General features: G+C 41.2%; 1 protein-coding gene across 4 annotated transcripts in view; it reads left to right on the forward strand.

Moving 5' to 3' along the window:
• znrf2b (zinc and ring finger 2b) overlaps nt 1–18,885 on the forward strand; it is a 51,308-nt gene that overhangs the window by 2,115 nt on the left and 30,308 nt on the right. The window contains exons 2-3 of one of the 4 annotated variants that reach the window (XM_037073214.1): nt 3,340–3,459; nt 4,131–4,299. The exons of the other annotated variants lie outside the window; for them this stretch is intronic. Of the exons in view, the coding sequence (XP_036929109.1) occupies nt 3,340–3,459; nt 4,131–4,243 (233 nt within the window). The 3' untranslated portion in view covers nt 4,244–4,299. Of the gene's footprint in view, nt 1–3,339; nt 3,460–4,130; nt 4,300–18,885 lie in introns of those variants that run through there. 4 annotated transcript variants of the gene reach the window in all.

Genomic DNA, 18,885 nt, shown 5'->3' on the forward strand with positions numbered 1-18,885 from the left:
GTGGTTTCTTGCAAATCAAATTAGGGCCACTGGGTGGAGCCACAGACAGTGGATTTTTACATAGCTGACCTGTATCTTATTTTACTGTCAGCAAATATAACAAAATATAAGCTTATATAAATATAAGCGTCTGTCTCTGAATTCACCAGGAAATATTACATTTTTTGTTTATTTATGGTCTAGAAATAATCTCATTTGAAACTACTGATCCTTAAAGAGTGGAATCAACCAATAAGATATCAGATTTTTTATGAAGTTGCACAATGTAAACTCCCAACAGTTGCTAAGCCCTCAAATGCTACGTCTTGTTATTGGGTGAATGTCTCAGTGAATTGCCCAATCACTTGTTTCTGGCATTAGCACAAAGTGGCAATTAATTTGTTTCTACTCGTTGCATTAAATTAGAAATTCACCATGTTTGGCTGTGGATGTCTCCATCAGTGTTGATGGTACATGTAATAATACATAGTTTTCATTGTTATAATACTACACTGACTATATGTTTGTTTGTTTTAGGTAGTGTTATGTAAAACACATAGTTTATCTTACAGTATTTTCTTTAGATCTTAGTCTAGTGAAAAAAAATATAATTCATAACATTGTTCACAATAACATCTGTGAAGACGTGTTGTAAAACTTTCAGTGAATAAAACAGAAACAATAATATGGATGATGGATGAGTAATCGTCACAGCTCATCACTTCAGGTCAACTTTTAAGCAACACTAAATGAAACAAGGAGAAGTATGCATCGATGTGGATCACCACCTGACAGCTCTGTGTATTATCTTGTTTATTATTAATGTTTTTAAATAACGATCAGAAGAACAGGACTCAATATGTAGCTCGCTACAGCGCCACAGCTGTGAGTATAAGTAATATTATATGAAAAGTTTGTTGCCTGTGTGTCTGTCTGCTGAGAATAAGAGCCTCATGGAAAGGGGGCTGGGTACTGAACTTTGGTTCTTTTATGGCACTGACTGAAATGCTTTGGTAGTACCGAGTATCGGCGTTCACATGTTGTGAACTGTAGTTGTGTGTTGTTGAACCGGTTAAAAAATGCCACGAGGTCAGAAGCATGGCTCCATGTTAGCAAGACTGATGCCAATCATGCGCGATGCAATATATGCAAAAAAGTCATCGTTGCTCAAGCCGGCAACACAACTAATTTGATGAAGCATCTAACGGTGCTTAGAATCAATTTAAGAGCAGAAAGTTGCTCCATGTTTGACTGCAAGAAGAGGGGACCGTAGCCATCCTCCTCTCAGCATTTGAGTCTGCCTGTGGAAGTTTTAGAGCCCAATTGGCCTGATTCAAAATCAGATCTGTAACACGAACTTAAGATGTTAGTGTGCAGCTTAATTTTATGGCTATGTAGCTAGCTAAATCGAAAGCTAACTAGAGATTGACAGTAACAGATAAAGTTTAGCTTGTAAAGATGTGCTCATGAATCAGGTCGGCTGGTTAAACAGCTCACCTAATGTTCACTGTTGTATTTATCTTCTCCTCACAGTAGACACCATTAGCCAGGAGTGGGCGTGTCTGTGTCTGAGAAAGCAGACATGTTGATTTTTCTGAAGAAACCTGCTAAGTGAAAAGGTCCTCAGTATGTAGCTGTGACCATTAGATGTTTTCAGAGTGCCTCAGTGACACTGAGGTGGATCGTTCTGTTATCTCTCAGAGGCTGTGAGCAGTTTCTAATTCTCTGTAACGTTTGAAGGTTGGTTCCCTCTTCTCTCCTCGCCATCTCTGTCGCTGTCTGTGTCACCGCCGGTGTCCCTCACACAACTTCCCCTGTTTCTCAGCAACCAAACCTGCTGCTTGTGGACAAAAGCCTGTTTTTACCATTTTTTCCTGCACCAGACACAAAGCAAATGTGACGGCAATGTTCGCGACAGTTTTGGACATGCCAGTGCGTCCGTCGAGTCGGGAGGTGGGCCGTGGGGGTGGGCTAGCAGCTAGCTACACACGAGCATCCACAGATTCCGATTCCACTTTGTTGTCCTCACGTATCCGCATCTCCTCAGACCCAAATGGACTCGGTCCGGACTTGCTTAGTCTCATTAATCCACAACAGTCAGTTTAGATGCACAGAACAAGACCAAACCGCCAGCAAAAACCCGGTCCAGCTCACGCCGCTGCAGGTATAAATTGGCTCGTTTCTTAAGGTATGTCATGGAAGTGAGCTCTGCTGTGATTGGCTCTGGTGGGCACATGGCTATGGTGTGCAGTGATTGGCTCTGGTGCGCACGTGACTATGGTGGCTACGGTTAGCAGTGCTAGCGGAATTGGTACAGAATTTATGAAATAATTTATTAGCTGTATCATTGTAGTCCAAACAAATGTGATGTTTCACACCCTTGAACCAAGCAGCAGCCATGCTGAGAATCTCAGGTCAGTCTGATCCTGATGTGCAGAGATATTTGACCCACACATACACACACAGACACACAGAGATTCCTTGCTTTTATAGAGAGATATTTTCTGGGAAACTGGAAATACAGTGCTGTAAAAAAGTAATTGCCCCTTACAGATTCCTTTTGTTTTTGCTTTTTGTCATGCTTTCATGTTTCAGATCATCAAACAATAACCTGAGAGAATACAAAATGCAGTTTTTAATAATTTCATTTATTAAAGGAAAAAAGGGTAAGTGAGTCTTTCACATCGCTGTGGAGGAATTTTGGCCCACTTTAGAATTGTTTTAATTTAGCCACATTGGAGGGTTTTTGAGCATGAATGGCCTGTTTAAGGTCATACCACAGCCATTCATTCGGCTCCAAAACCTTATTATTATTTTTTTTTTAGCCATTCCCGGTGGACCTGGTGTGCTCCAGATCAATAACCTGCTGCATGACCCAAGTAAGCTTGAGCTTAAGGTCATGAACTGATGGCTGGACATTCTCCGTCAAGAATTTCTGGTAGTGTGCAGAATTCGTGGTTCCATCAATGCAGCAAGTCGTCCAGGTCCTGAGGCAGCAAAGCATCCCCAGACTATCACACCACCACCATCTTTGACTGTCAGTATGATGTTATTTTTCTGTAGGGATGTAACGGTTACCAGTATTATGGTAAACCATGGTAAATTTCTCAACGGTGAAGGTAACCGTTTAAGTTTTAATTACCATGGTAACCGCCGCGGTCGATAACCACAGTGTGGAAAACTCGCGAGATACTTTATCCAAGTCTCACTATGCAGGCGCAGTGTGCAGCGTGCGCTTGTTATGTAGTGAAAAAGACATGGCGGAGGGAGGACGTGATAGTAGCCCTTACAGCATTTTTCCACCTTCAAAAAACCAAATCTGAAGTCTGGGCGTATTTTGTTTCTTATAACAATGCTCAGGGACAGCTGGGCGAGGATGGCAGCCCTATCAGCAGGAGCTGCAAGAAGAAAGTTGTTGCGAGGGGCTCCAACACATTCAATTTACACGACCATCACCCTCAACTGTTCAGCAAATGCAAGGTAAGCTAACCTTAAGCTCGGGTGCATGATGTACATGTCGAGTTCTCTCTGTCTAATTTGCTGTTGTCACTAATGTAAACTGACCAGATAGTGGTATAACTGAACAAAGTTGATCTGTGATTTGGCACCTTATCTGAACCGCTTATTAATTATAGATTTCACTTTTTAAAGTCGACCTAATTATTACCCAAATATTAATGCACAGCTGCAGTGAGGAGGATTAGAGACACGTACTGGGTGGACTAAGTTAGTGAACGCAAACTGACTGAGATGACTGACTTTCATCTCAGCTTCGTTCACCTGTGGCTCAGCAGCCATCTGACCAATCAGATTGATCGAGTCCACTGACAACAGACGAGCAGGCAGACAGAGAGACAGACAGCCAATACATATAGGTATTATCAGAAATTATTTGTAAAATAGACTATATATAACATATAATGTTGAATATAACAAGTGTCTAGATAGAGATAAGAGCCAAAATAGAGTATTCATAATTAATTTAACAATAATCCTTTTTGTTTTGATTTAAAAAATGATCCAACCTGTTTTTAACAAAAGTGATATGATCTAAATTGTGAGTTTTGTGATCTGTTGGCTGCACCCTTAGTATTAAGTAACAATGACAGTAATAATTAATAATGACATTTTCTATTTAATTTTTTTCACAGAGAGGGTCTGCTGGCCAATCAAATGCTGCTGCCACTACATCTCATTCTACCTCTGTAACACAGACGTTAAAGGACATGTTTCAACAGGCTGCCTCATCACAAAAAGCCAATGACCTATTTTGCACAGTTTTGATACATTCTTTTATTCTTGTCTAATGTTGATTTTGCAGTGTTTTGTTAAAGTTTTGGATTTGGACTATTTTAATATATAATAAATCTATTTAAATATAAATCTTGGTGAAATTATTTCAGTGTAACATATTATTATAACAGTGTATCTGTGTTTTTTCAACATTTTGAAGACATTTTAAAAATACAGCGGAATACCAATAACCGTATAATTTCATCGTCAAATTTTCATGCCGTTACATCCCTATACCCCTATCCCTATACGCCAGATGTAATGGGTCGCACCTTCCAAAAAGTTCCACTTTTGTCTCATCAGTCCACAGAATGTTTTCCCAAAAGTCTTGGGGATCATCAAGATGTTTTATAGTAAATGTGAGACGGGCTTTTGTGTTCTTTTTGGTCAGCAATGGTTTTTGCCTTTGAACTCTCCCACAGATGCCATTTTTGCACGGTCTCCTTCATATTGTTGAATCACTCAAATGAGGCCTGCAGTGCTTTAGATGTTGTTCAGGCTTCTTTTGTGACCTCCTGAATTAGTTGTCGATGCGCTCTTGGAGTACCTTTGGTAGGCTGGCCGCTCCTGGGAAGGTTCACCACTGTTCCATGTTTTCTCCATTTGTGGATAATGGTTGTCACTGTGGTTCGCTGGTGTCCCAAAGCCTTAGAAATGGCTTTGTAAACCTTTTCAGACTGATTGATGTCAATGACTTTGTTTCTCATTAGGGCTTGAGCAGGTCTTGACCTGTGAGGTCCCTATTGTTTTTCGAGTGATGGCTCGAAGTGCGTTTTGGCTTCACATTGGTGTGTCCGAATGACATGAAACTCAAGTCACTACTTCTGCGTGATAACCACAAGGTCATCACACAACACTATTTAAATTGAAGTATTTGATAACTCCTCATTGGTATGTCGGATAAACATGAAACTTAGTACAATCATTGCCAATGCCCTCCTGATGATAGCTGATGAAAGGTGTTACCAGGGGACTCTATTGCGCCCCCTTGAATATTAAAAATCCAAGCCCCGCCTCCTACACACACATACATGAATGACATTCAGTATGCATATGTATCATGACCAGACGCACAAAAAACATTGGGCCACCAAACTGTCACTCCAACAGGACGTCAGCCATTTTGATTAAAACCTCCCATTTCACCCCCATTTTGATCCATTTCTGTGTCTCTTACTTTTGCCAACTCCTCCTACAGATTGAACACCTAAAACTAAGTATCATCCTCAGACCTTGAACATGAAAACTTATTAGCTTATCAGCTTTCGCCTACATGAAACATGGTGGGTGTCATGGTACGGTCCATTTACATGCTTCGCCATAAAGCATCAAGTCCTTATAACTTCAACATACAATTTCCCATGTACACCAAATTCATCACACATGTATATGATGTTGCCCTGAATATCTCCATGCGTCAATAATGTCTGATATACATAGTGCCACCTACTGGACACAAGAATTCAGACAAACATCCTATTAACATGACATTTATAGGTTTTTTTTCCCCACAGATCATGCACTACAAGATGATGTCCAACTAAGGGAGGGATTGAGGTATTTTTCACCTGTAGTCCATTTTGCTCACACAGTCCTGAGACACTTTAATTGTAGTAGTTGCGTGGTAATAGTTGTCATGTTATATTGAATAAATAACATAGAATCCAGCACGTTGTCTTAATTTGGTTGCATCAAATAATAAATTGGTTGCATCTGGGAACCAGTATTCCTGGGTGGCTAGAATGTTTGCTCTCACAGCACTATGGCAGTTAACCCCGTGAATATTCCTGAACTTTGTACAGTATTTTACAAGGACATGTGGTGTCAGGTCGTGGTCATGGTTTTAGAATGGTAAATTTGGAAAAATCTGCTAGTATTCTCGGAAAAATTTTATTTGTCACTGAAGAGTAAACTTGTAAAACACATCAATATGCATTAAATAGTGGGCTAATACCAGCTTGTCTTTCAGTGAGGTGGTTTTGTAAGCTCAAGCTGGTATAGCTTATAATTAATTTAATGTTGATTGTACCGCTTCTTGTACTCCGCCAAATCAACACTGCAACACTTAAGGATCATGATGGACAAACTGAGCCTCTGATGCCTGCTCGTTTCTCTCTGTAAGCTTCTCATATCCTCTTCTACTCTGACATTTCCATGTAATTTCACCTGGCAAAATATATATAGATAAAAAGAATAGGTTTTCACTCAAACCCACCATAAAAATGATGTACGACCAGGAAACGTGGTATAGCTGCTAGCATGTGGGGCTTTTGACCTGCTTATATGAGGATAATGATCAATAAAGTGCTAGAGCCCATGAAAAGGTAAGACAGGCCTGTGTAAGTGCAAGCGTCTCACCTGCTCAACAATGTGGTGACCCACCTGGACTTGCCCCAGTGTGCCAAATGGCCAGTCCACCACTGCACCTGTTCAAATATCAGGACATCGCCTGACCTCTAGCTCGTCAGACTGGAGGAAGTTTCTTCAAGGAAAATTAAAGTTTTCATGGATTTCATGGAGTTTTCAGGATTCAGACATAGTCAGGTACCGTGACAGCGCTGCGATGGACAACTGCTGTCATGGCACATTTAAAAACTTTGATGAAGATGTATGGATGATTATATTGTTTTATTTTAACCATTTAAATGCTGGTGGCCTGGAAATCACTGATGGCGGCCACCTCCAAAATCAATATTCAGAAAACCCTACATATAGAAGAGCCAAAGTGAGAGCAGAGCACTGTTGGACAGTGTTACTGTTGTCATCATTACTCATTTACAAGAAAGCAGTGATGCCTACATCACACTGAGAAGAGTAATATTGTGTCTTTCTGAAGAACTGACCACAGGTCAATGGGAGGTTTCAGGAGATCATGCACCTCAGAGCAGAGCCATGCTGGTGGCTGCTAGTGGCCGAGTGGTCATTCCAGTTTAGCTGAAATCTATCTTGATGAGATAAGCCAGCTCCCCTAATCTCTGTTGCTGACTCCCTTCATTTGAATACTGCAGCAGACATGTGCTTGTGTTTCACTGCATAGCAGCAGCTGTGACATCATAGGTTTCTAGTTAGATTTTTTGAAGCTTAGGTTTGGATTTAGATTTTGCTTTTTCCATTGGACATCTTTGGACACATACCTTATTACCACACACCTGTCTGCTCACAGCAACTGAGAGTTGTTTAGAGTTTCAAAAGATTGTTATGCATCAAGTCTTCAGTTTTGAGGCTGGGAAGGTGTGAGGGTGAACAGTTTGATGATCCAACATGCACTTAATTTAAAGCATAATGACACCTTAAAGTTTGAGTTACACTTGAACTCCTCCATTTTAAAACAACAATGGAAATAATGTCTTTATAGCTTGGCAACTCCTGAGAGCAGGGTAAAAAGTCAACCATCATAGATCATTTCCAAAGCTGTTTGACCATCTGATAAGCAATTTCGATTAAGTCTACTGCCAGCTTAAGGCTCAGCAGCTGCAGTTTTCTACTTTGACATAGCAAATTCTCATGCCTTCATGAAACAGGCAGTGTTATTAGCTTGATAACATAGGTAATACCTGCAGTTCATTTAACACAGCTAACATGATTGCTTTCTCCATTTTGGACATTGGTTCTCACTGTTTCTTCCCAAAACATACACAAAAACTTTGGCCATCCTGGTAATGGATAGTGTTGAAATGTGTCCAGGCTCACAGAGGCAAATTTGTCCTTGGCGAGCAGCAAAGTGTGAGCTCCGTCTCAAGTTCACAAAACACCTGGGCCCATATTCACAAAGACTTTTATCTTAACGTTAGGAGTACTCCTAAATCAGACTTTCTTAAAAGTAATTCACAAAGCCGCTGAGACCTACTTTTAGTTATGAAAACACTGAACTCCTAAACTAGAAGTAACTCTCGGTTGCTATGGATGACGTAATTTTATAAGACGCACTTAGAAGCGGTGACAACAGTGATTGGTTGTCGAGTGACAGGGCAGCCCATTGAAAAGTCATTTAGGCTATGCAATGCATGAAGTGAAAATATGGAAGTTGCCTACAAGCCCATGACAAATCCTATGAAAAGATATTGGATAAAGAAATGTATTTATGAGTGATTTGGGGTCGTTTTTAGTTTTTCTTAAGGTCTTTTGTGTTTTCCAGAATTATGGAGGCTGCGGTGGGAATTATAAAGTTTTGATAGCATTTTGGGTGCAAATTAAGGAGGCTCATCAGAAGAGCAAAATCTCGAAAGACGATTAGATGGATTACATGCATGGCAGCATGCAGTGAGGAACATTTTTCCATCTATCAACAGGCTCACTAGTTATTATGTTAAAAATATCCATATCTAACGGTTGTGCTGCTCCAGCAAGGGCTCCGCTGTGATTGACCCGGGGGTTAATATCAGTAAATTCGAGTTAAAACACAGACTTCGCTTATCCTGTGTGAAAGCGTCCCACGAGACACAGACATGATGGGATCATTTCTAAATCACTTGAGGTCCCCAGGTAATACTAGTCCCGTGCGAAAAGCTGCATTTCCCCGTAGCCGAATACCGGAGTTTTATAGGATTGTTTCAGTTGGTTGGGGACGTTATTGTGTCGTCACCAACTCAACCACAACTTCAGTCCCTTCGCCGTCCATCCGACATCATTTTAATAATTCCCTGTCATTTAGCGTCTCCAAAACATTCAGCTGTGACTAGGTCTTAGCGAGTTAGGAGTCCTCTGGGCTACTTCTAAGGTCTCCCAGACTTAGGTGCTACTTTTAGGCCTGAAATGTTTTGTGATTAATGTTTATGTTAAAAAATTAGGAGTCCTAAAGTTACGACTGACACACCCATTATTTTTAGGAATTGCTCCTAAATTCGCCTGTTAAGAGCTACTTTTAGCCTCAAGATTCTTTGTGAATACGGGCCCAGGAATCATTGCTAAAACTCGGGCATCAGTCCCCTGATTTTGTCTTTGCATTAACCCATATCTGTCCACACCGACCGGGCCCGGCACAGAAATATGCTATGAACACACCAAGCACACTGATTCTCCATTTACCTCCACGAAAAAGATAAAAAGTGATCAATTTTTCTTGGAAAATGCAACACTGTATCCACTTTTCTCCTTCTAAACAACAACACACCAGGGTCTCCGTCCTGCAACATTCAACTAGCCTGACATGATGTTTTTTTAAATGAAGCAAGTGCACGGGATGAATGGTTTCCAACACTCTCATTAGGAAGGAACTGCAGAGTCAAGTAATAATCATTTGTAGATTCATGACGTCATGCAACTCCCATACATATTAAAACTTGGTATGTTTCTGAGTTTCCTGCCAACCAGCAGCTACATTTTCATAATATCTTCCCCATAAACATTGTCAACATGTCACCAATTCTTAATCATACACCAAACTGTGTGTCTCATAGACATTACTGTAGAATATGATGGTATATATGAGAGAACATGATGGTTTGTGAAAGCAAGAATGACAGTGCTGTTGTGAATCATTATGATTTATGGTCCACGCAACGACTCATAGTTCTTGATTATCATACAATCACCTCCTTTCAGCTGTGTCATTGTGTTCCGGTTGTCCTGCTTGTAAGACATTCCATACACAGTCAAAGTAAAAACACTGCAGGTAGTGTATTTTCCTCACTACCTTGGCTAGGTTTACTGTGTGTGAGTGTATTCAGTGCCTGTTGTGGCAACACTCATAGAGCCATGCCCCATCCGCATGTACACCACTAACAGCACTTAAAGCCTTTTGGTTTGTTTGCCAGCTGACTGTTTTTTTTTTTTTATCCCCACCTTACTGTTTTTCCTAAGTGCTGTCCATCTGCTGAGTCTCAGATGGAAGATAATTAACAGCACACACCACCTGGTGAAACCTTGGCCGTCACTTGTACTGAGCACAATTGTGGAAGTGGAAACAGTGGATACCCCCTAAAAACCACAAGATTTTTAGCTGATCATACAATTATCTTTCCCATTATTTAGATTAGAGCTGTCCTAAATGATTATTTTTCAAGTGATTATTTTTTCGATTCGTCAACTAATCTTATGATTAATTTAATGTTACGTGACCAAACAAAAGTAACGTAGTAACTTTAACTGTCATTGATAATATATTAAAACTGTCATTAATAATAATATGAGGAAAAAAAATCCGCAATTGTAGGCGGGGGGGACACCTGGGAAACACACCGACGTCATCATCATGACGTGTACCGTCATGTCTCACGTCTAGGAGCCACGGCGCAGCTTTCTGTGTGAATTACATGGCGGTTCGTCTTTACCCCAGTGGTGCTTCGCTCTGTGTACGGTGGAGAATTGACGAACCGCCGCTGTGGCGTTAATGCAGTGTCTCTGTGTGAGAGGGGCTATTCTCAGCCTCCGCGGGTACTACCACTTCCTGTTTGGGATGACGCGTCGAAGCAAATTATTCATGTTGACAAATTTATGTTGTCGACACGTCGTCCCGGCCCTAATTTAGATGTTAAAGTTTTTATTTGTAGAATAATTTAAACAATCCTGGTGCTAACTGGGGCAGTCCATGTGTTGTTTTCAGCTGTTATTGAAGCTAGCTGAAGTATTTCCAGATTTTAAAGATACACTATGTAGTTCTATGGAAGTAATTCTAATAAGAACTGAAAAATCCTCATTGATTTTGATGACTGAATAAACAAACTGTCCTCAGAGGACAGCTCAATTTCTCACACTTTTACTTTTTTTTTTTGAAAATAGTTGAGTTGTAGTTTTGTGTACTTTGTATTTTGGGTATTTACTTTTATAAGAACAGTTCAACATAGTGGGAAAACAGCTTATTTGCTTTGTGTCTGAAACTAATACTACAGTCGTGTGTTATTGCTGCATTCACGGCAGATAAAAAGTTGTGGCAGATAAAAATAATACATTTTTTAGGTAGCAGTAGCCATTTTTAGGCAGGGCAGCAAGCCGCCAATTTGCCGGTCCTTTTGGCGGCTTGTGTCCACAGTTTTAGACAGAGGCCGGCAAATTGGGGGTCTGTTTTGGTTCGCCGAGTTTCCACCACGGAGGGTACACTTATTTCCGCCTTGCCTACTATCTAAAAATGAGGCAGAAATGTGCCAGCCTCTGCATGAGCTGGGCGGAGGTGTCAATGACCTGCACTGTTATGCGACCCACAGCCAGGGAGTTTTAAAACCAAGAAACAGCTGATCACAGCAGTCAGTCCATCACTTCATCCACGGACATTAAGATGAACAACTGGACAGCTGCTGAGATCCAGGAGATGGTAGTGTCTCGTTTGTCTCTGTAGCTGTTTGCTTATGTTTGCTTGTTGTTTTGTCAGCAAGCTAGGAACGGTCGCTACTTTCAAATTAAAAGCCCCCCACTAAGAACCAATTTCTACACTCCAATGGGGTGCAATGTAAAGCTCTTATTTTGAAGACAAATTCATTGTCACTGTTCACAGCCCAACTTAGAGCTTCACGTCACGTCACATGTTTACGCCTACCCCAGAGGCGGCTTTTGGAAAAGAGGGAGTATTACGCCTCCGTTTTAGAAAGACAGGCCGGCATATTACCACCCTTACCTTGGAGCAAATGTGCCGCCTTTTCTATCTAAAAAAAAAAAAGCCTAGTGTTGGATTGCAGTGGAAGGCGTTATTTTCTGAATGACCTTACTTGGTCCTTAGTGGGATAATTTGGTCAATCCAAGGCCACCTTGTGTTTGTGTTTGATGCTTATGATTACTGAGAGATGGAGAGACATGCCGCCTGATGTAGATAGATAGCTGTCTTACAGTACATTAGCCTGACAGAAGGAAGATCTCCCATCCTTTACCACGCTTGAACCAATTTTTCCAGCAACTGAACACACATAGTTCATCGTTGTATATTGGAGTGCAGGTGCCAGTAGTATAAATTGTAGAGGCCAACTGTTTCTCAGCTCAGCTGTCAGTGGAATGACCCTCAGTCTCCTACACGGACACAGCGTTGCTGCAAATCTGAATCCAGCATAAGATAATGAATCCAAGTTGTTAAGAATGCTTTTTGTCAGATCTGTTTAGTCTCAGCTTCAGACATTTCTTAGTAACTACAGGTATATTTCAATCGAGGCTTGTAATCACATTTTGTTGGCCAAAGTCAAAGGGACTACCATTTGGACTGATTGACCAGATAATGGTCACAAGGTGTAGTTACAACTGAGAATGAGGTCGGGATTTTACTAAAATACTATATTTATACATTTTCTGCCAAAACAACACACAGAATAAAGCCAATTTCAAGGTCAGAAAACTAGCAGATGGTTGAAATGCTGCTTGTGCTGGGACCCACGTGTTATTATAACTGATATGACCTGCCATTGGCAATTGATTTCATTTGAACCGCACTAAGAATGTTTCGTTTCCATGCACACTTAAGTTGAGCTATGGTCATAACGCTATAAGGCACCAGGGGAGAATCTATTTATTGACGGATGTATGTATGACTCCACCACGGTAGGTGGCAATATGCACAGTTTCAGCTAGTTGCTACAAGACCTTCCTCCAGTTGACCTATGAGTTTTTGCCGCTGTGCATTTTGTACACACTCTGCGCTTTACTTTTAGTACAGATGAGAAGAATGCCATCCCTTGTTTTCCCTGGCTTCCTGCTATGGATTGTGATTGGGAAAATTCCTTTTCATTATGGTTTGATGAATTTTGAACTATTTTGTTGAATATGATTTCTTAAAAACATTTATCTAACTTGCTTCATGTGACTGATATCTTATGCAAATGCATGAACACCTAACCTCTGCCCTATATGATTGTAATAGAGTCACGAACCAGCCAAAACTCAGAAAGTCGCCCTCTTGTCTCATGTTTTATGTCTGATAATTTTATGCTTCGCACAGAGTCCCAGGTCATGCGTCATGAAGTTTTAACTTTATGTCTTGTGTGGATGAGAAGCCTGTCTGATTGGGATAGTCGTATGTACGTATGTGTGTAGCTTAATCACTGCTGGCACCGAGAGTGCTTGTCTCTTCCCCTGACCTTGTTGTTATCTGTGTATAAATTGTGAACACTCCTTTACTCTGGGCGCATTTCGCTCGGCTCATGGGTTTGGCTGCGTGGTGGGTCCATCTGTGGATGGTTGGATTAAACTTACAGAAAAGACAGATCTGACTTTACTCTTTTATTGACAGAAATTTCCACCACAGGATTTATGCCATGGACAACTTCAAGGTCAATGCCTGGTGCTGGGACTGTGGTGCATGCGCAGAATGCCGAGGCAGGTCCGACTAGGGCATGTACATGAAAGAGTAAATCAACTTCCAACCGTATTATTTGGCTGTGTTAGAGTGAGTCTGACTGAGAGTGACTGTCTGAGAAATTCTATTTAGTACGACTACGGTAGGGCTAACATGGGCCTCGGGCCTCCTTTTTTATAAAACACATTTCATAAAACACATTTCTTGCAGGTTTTAAATTATATAATGTTTGTTGTTAATCATCGCCGTTCACGTGTGGTGAAAAGCAAGTCTGGCTGCCTGCTTCATGGGGAGGGGCAGACGCAGACCTGACACCGCTGCATGACGTACTCACACCTATAGGCTGGAGAAGATTTGATTTGATATTTATGTATGGCATATTTATTTATGAGGGCTATTTAAAGTTAAAGTGTTTCAGTTGTTTGTGTTAAATCTTTGAATTTTAGATAAAGTTTGACTTGAATTTCCCTCTGCTGTCTCCCTGATCATGATAACAGCTGTATGAGGAAAACAATGCAGGCACGCGGGGAGTTGGGTTCGGGCCGGGTTTGGGCAGACAATTCATGCTGGTGTGTCGGGCTGCGTTGGGTGCGGGCTTAAAAACCCGCGGGCGGGGTCGGGTCAGGTTGTAATTTTCAATTTTCACCAAACCATCCACCCAGCTACCCCACAGTCACTCGCCAGCAGCCTGCACTATATAAAACACTGGATGACATAAAAAGTAAACACTAGAGCTTATGGTTGTGGCATCCAAGGCACTGCTCCAGAAGGTTGGAGATCTTCTCCTGGATGTGGACAGCTGATGTATATCCCCATCCATGGAAGTCCACAACCTGAGTGTCATCCTCAATTCCACGCTATCCTTTCAATCACACATAAATTCTGTCACAAAATCAGCTTTTTATCATCTTAAGAACATTTCCAGAACCTGTGACTGAGACCCTCATCCATGTTTTCACTGCCTCCTGCCTGAACTACTGTAATGGAGTCCTCTCCTGTGTTACAGCCCCCACTCTCTGGAATTCTCTCCCAGCTGAAATCCGCAAACAGACTCCTCTGGCGACTTTCAAAAGAGACTTAAAAACCCATCATTTTGGGTCCAGCCCCATCAATCAACTTTTCTATTTCTATTTCTAACTTTTTTTATTGCATTTAGATATTTTAAAAAAAACACAAAAGGTTTCCTTTAGCTTTAACAACTGTATCATGCCTTGTAACATGAACATACAACTATGATACGGCACAAGTATTGAGGTCCTATTTACCTACTGAGTCAGCAGATGGTGGCAGCATGATTTGGACTGTTAAATTAGGGTGAGGGTTACCATTTTGCGAACAAGTGTTGCAAGCCAACACTCATCTTTTCAAAATATTCAGCCAACAATAATGTAATCAAGCAAGCTAATGTCATCGTATTTTGCTGAACTAAACATGTTTTCTAAGGTTGACAGAGATTTCACGAAGGTGGATTTCACCTGTATCTGACTGCACTTGCACTAAACAAATATTCTCTGGTTGTGTCTGTGTTTATGTGGTGGCTGGTTTGTATTACAAACAACTAGCAGTGGTGGTTGTGATACATTTCCTGGAAAACACATCATCTTCTTCAACGTCATCATCATCCCTTCTAGCCTAGCGAGCTGGCAGCTGTGCTTCTGGGCTAGGCACCTACAGACCAGTGTACAGATATCAGACTGCCCTTCCACATCCCCTGTGCTTGGATGCAGGAAATGCTACTTTGGCAAGGCAGGTTTTGCCATCAGGCGGGTCTTGGAGGGGCAGCCCACCCTTCAGACACCCAGGCATGTTCGCTCTCTATAGCCCAGAGACACTCCAAGAGACAGAACAGCTCTAGAGGAGTAGTATAACCCAAAAAGAGCAGTGGCAAGGTCATTCAGGAGGGACTGTGTCGGTCAAAAACATTGGCATGTTTACAGAGGAAACAACAGGTCACAATTCCCTGTACTGGCACTGCCACTGCTGGCTGCTTGTTACACAGACCAGCCGCAAGCAAAACTACACATATGTTATACGTTATACAGTCTAAAGTCTCTGTCTGTGGCGCCTTAAGTGCAACTCTAGTCCAAGTCACAGACTTGAGTTACTTAGGGCCCAAGCAGGTCTCGACCTGCGACCTTTTCATCCCAAATGATTGCATTTTTCACTGCCTGAACATACCCCAAAACTCGCTAAGTGTTGCATATCTCCACATTGGTCTGTCCGAATGACATGATGCCCAGGTGACTACTTCCCCATGAGCCACTAAGGCTCTGTGAAAAAACTTACTTTTTCCAACGCCTCCTAGGCCATTTGACTGATTTGCAACAAACTTTGCAAGTAGCATCTGAGGACAAAACTCATCAAATCCATTCACCTACGTCACACCTGGTGGCGCGGTCCAATTTGATGCTTCGCCATAAAACCATCAACTCATTAAAACTTCCACATACAATTTGCCATCTACTTGAAATTGCTCAAACATGTAGAGTGTCTTGCCCTGAATTCATCTACGTGAAACACCACAACGGCAGCATGCCCAGATGCACATGGACTGCGAGGCCCCATTCATCGCTGCTTGCAGCTTTAATTCTCTTTGTCATTTGTGGTAGATAGGGCCACCTTGAGCTCCCTCAGTTGATCCCTGTCCTTGGCAAGATATGAAGCCTCAACCCTACTTAACTTCTTCTTGTCTAGCTTATCCTGTGCCAGGCCATTTCTGGGCTTACATGCTTTCAGTTGCCTGAAGGGGCCCAAGGAGACTAGTTCCAATTATTGATTACAGCCACTCCACGGGCATCCAGCTTTCATCAGGCACACAGTCAGTCACTTGAGAATTCTCTTCAGTGATAAGAATCCACTGAAGATCCAGTGCTTGTTAGGCAGCTCTTTTTAATTTTTGTAACATTTTTACTTTGGGGTGTTAGCACTGTGTCCTACTCTTAAAGATCCATTGCATGGTTCTAGTGCCTGTCTGTTAAGTCCTATGTTCACACAAGCAAGAGTCTTTAATTACAAGCTGAGAAGTATAACTTTTAAAATGCACACCATTATAGCTGCAGTCTTGAGAAAAAAGTGGACATAATCAGAAAATTTGAATGAACACAGCTCCCGGGTCCCTCCTTCTTAAAAAATCTAACTTTTTCCTACTGATACCGAAATAATGACACCAAGCAAGGCAAGGTAAATAGTTTTTAAGGTGAAATAATAATGGTATAACCAAAAGTAGTCAAAAACAGCCAATTATATCCCTGATGTCCCACCTTCAAACACAGCCTCATTTGGCCATCCATGAAAAAGCTACTTAACCTCCCACTTTTCTATAGGAATACATGTTTCCTACGGGCAATGCACTAGTATTTTTAAAACACTAAAAAGGCTCGACACAACATGAAACTTTGCTCATAGTATCAGCAGGGTCTCTACACATGAACATCAGCATTGAAAATATTGTGTACACAGAGTTACTAAAAAGAAAGTTTTTGAACAACTCACGTTAGCATGCTTTTACAGGTGAAGTTGATTGTTGAGTTGTAAAGTTATGTCGCTGTCATGCTTTTTAACTGTGGGTGCACGTTAAGTCAATGTGATTCATGTTAGGAGGTATGTCTGAGGCAGACCCAGCGAGTGATACAAAAAGCACCCAGTGTTCTGAAAGTGGACTTCTCAAGACAAGTGGGATTTCATGACTTTGCTGGGACAGGACTGAATTGAATTTGATGAGACATGCTGTGTGTGTGTGTAACCTTCTTGTCTCACAACAATTACCAAGCACTTTAGCAGTTTTCACCTGAAGCTAATGTCTGCCACCATTGGATGTGGCACTGTCAACTCTTCTGGGAGAGGATTGTGCAGCAGAGTTGTGTGTTCTAATAGCTTTGTAGATTACAGCACACTTGTGATGCACTGCAGACATACTGTAGTTGTATTATTTTTGTAATGTTTGTACACTGAGATGGAACTTCAGCTTTTATATTACATAGTCAGTTGTTGTAATTTGATTCATTAGTAATATAGAAAATTGAGGATGTGTGACATTGAGATGCCTCAAGATGCATCAGGAATTGTTTTGCGTTTGAGATGTAATTAAACTGAATAACGAGGCCAGTGAAGGTTCACACCTCTTTCCATGAGTAGTGGTCAGAGGTGTGGCTGTAAATACTCTTCATCCATGCAGTATTATTGATGAACAGTCGCAAACAAAGCTCCACTTATTCAGTGATAAACACATTTAATTTCCTCTAAATTCTTCAAAAGAAAACTCTTCCATTAGTTTGTTATTTAAACATTAAGTCATATTGATATAAGTTCATATGAAGCGGCCAAATCAGGATTGGCACTATGACTTGCAGTAACATAACTCGACTCCTGGAACAGGTAGAAGCTACAAAAGTACTGAGAGCTGGACACAGACACTTTTTATAAACGTATTTCTTTTGGGTTCCCTGCACACACAGGAGTTTCATAACAGCACAAAAGACAATACCACACACATTGCCCCATCATGGTTTGTACTTATGGATTTGAACTTTGTTGAACTTTGTTGAACTTTGTTCTTTGTTTTTGTTACACCTTGTTTAGCTATGTTATGTTGCCAAATTATTTTTTTGGTCTTTTGACTCCTTTAAGTTTGTTCACTCGTGTTTTTGTATCTCTCAGCTTTGGAATAATTAATGCTCGCTTTTTGTTCCCTCTAATCTTGCCTCCTGAGAGTCTGCATTTGGGTTCACCTTTTAGTTTTCCCCCTTTTTAAAGCGTGAGAGCCCCAGGGTTATAAATAACATTTTTGTCTATGTTTACATATTCCAGCCTATGTGATCGATTTTGGGGGAAACTTAAAGAGGCCAGATTTATAATACTGGAGAGCGTCTTCAGCGTCATCATTTAGGTAATGCCGAGCTCTGGATTTTCACATTTTTTAGAATGACTTTTGCAGTCTTGCAGAGCTCATTCCTCTCTGAAATACACACACCTTCACCACACAATTCAAATAGTTAGCAGCTAGCAGGAGAACCTTTTTGTGCATATGTGCTGTGATTGATTCATGTCAGGTCAGACAAGCAGTAGACATCCTGCTTCTGAATATTATTCTATTTATGTCATGTGTAACAGAAACACAGATTTACACTCCATCATCTCTATTCATTAGTCATATGTGGCTTCTTCCCGATATGAACTCTCATCAACATAATACACTGGATGGTGGTGGTGTCACCCAGGAGTTGCAGGCAGAGTTGACTCTTTTAAGCGCCCCAAACACACTTCTGTCAAGTGGTTGTAACTTGTGAGAGAAATGGGGAGGAAAAGATAACAGGACAATGCCATGGCTGCGGCAGAAGCTGATGCCTTCCAAGGAGAGACGCGAGGGTTGGTTGTCTAGAATTCAAAGAACTTTAGACTCTGGGGAG

The sequence above is a fragment of the Acanthopagrus latus genome, chromosome 17 (assembly GCF_904848185.1).
Source record: "Acanthopagrus latus isolate v.2019 chromosome 17, fAcaLat1.1, whole genome shotgun sequence".
NCBI lineage: Eukaryota > Metazoa > Chordata > Actinopteri > Spariformes > Sparidae > Acanthopagrus > Acanthopagrus latus.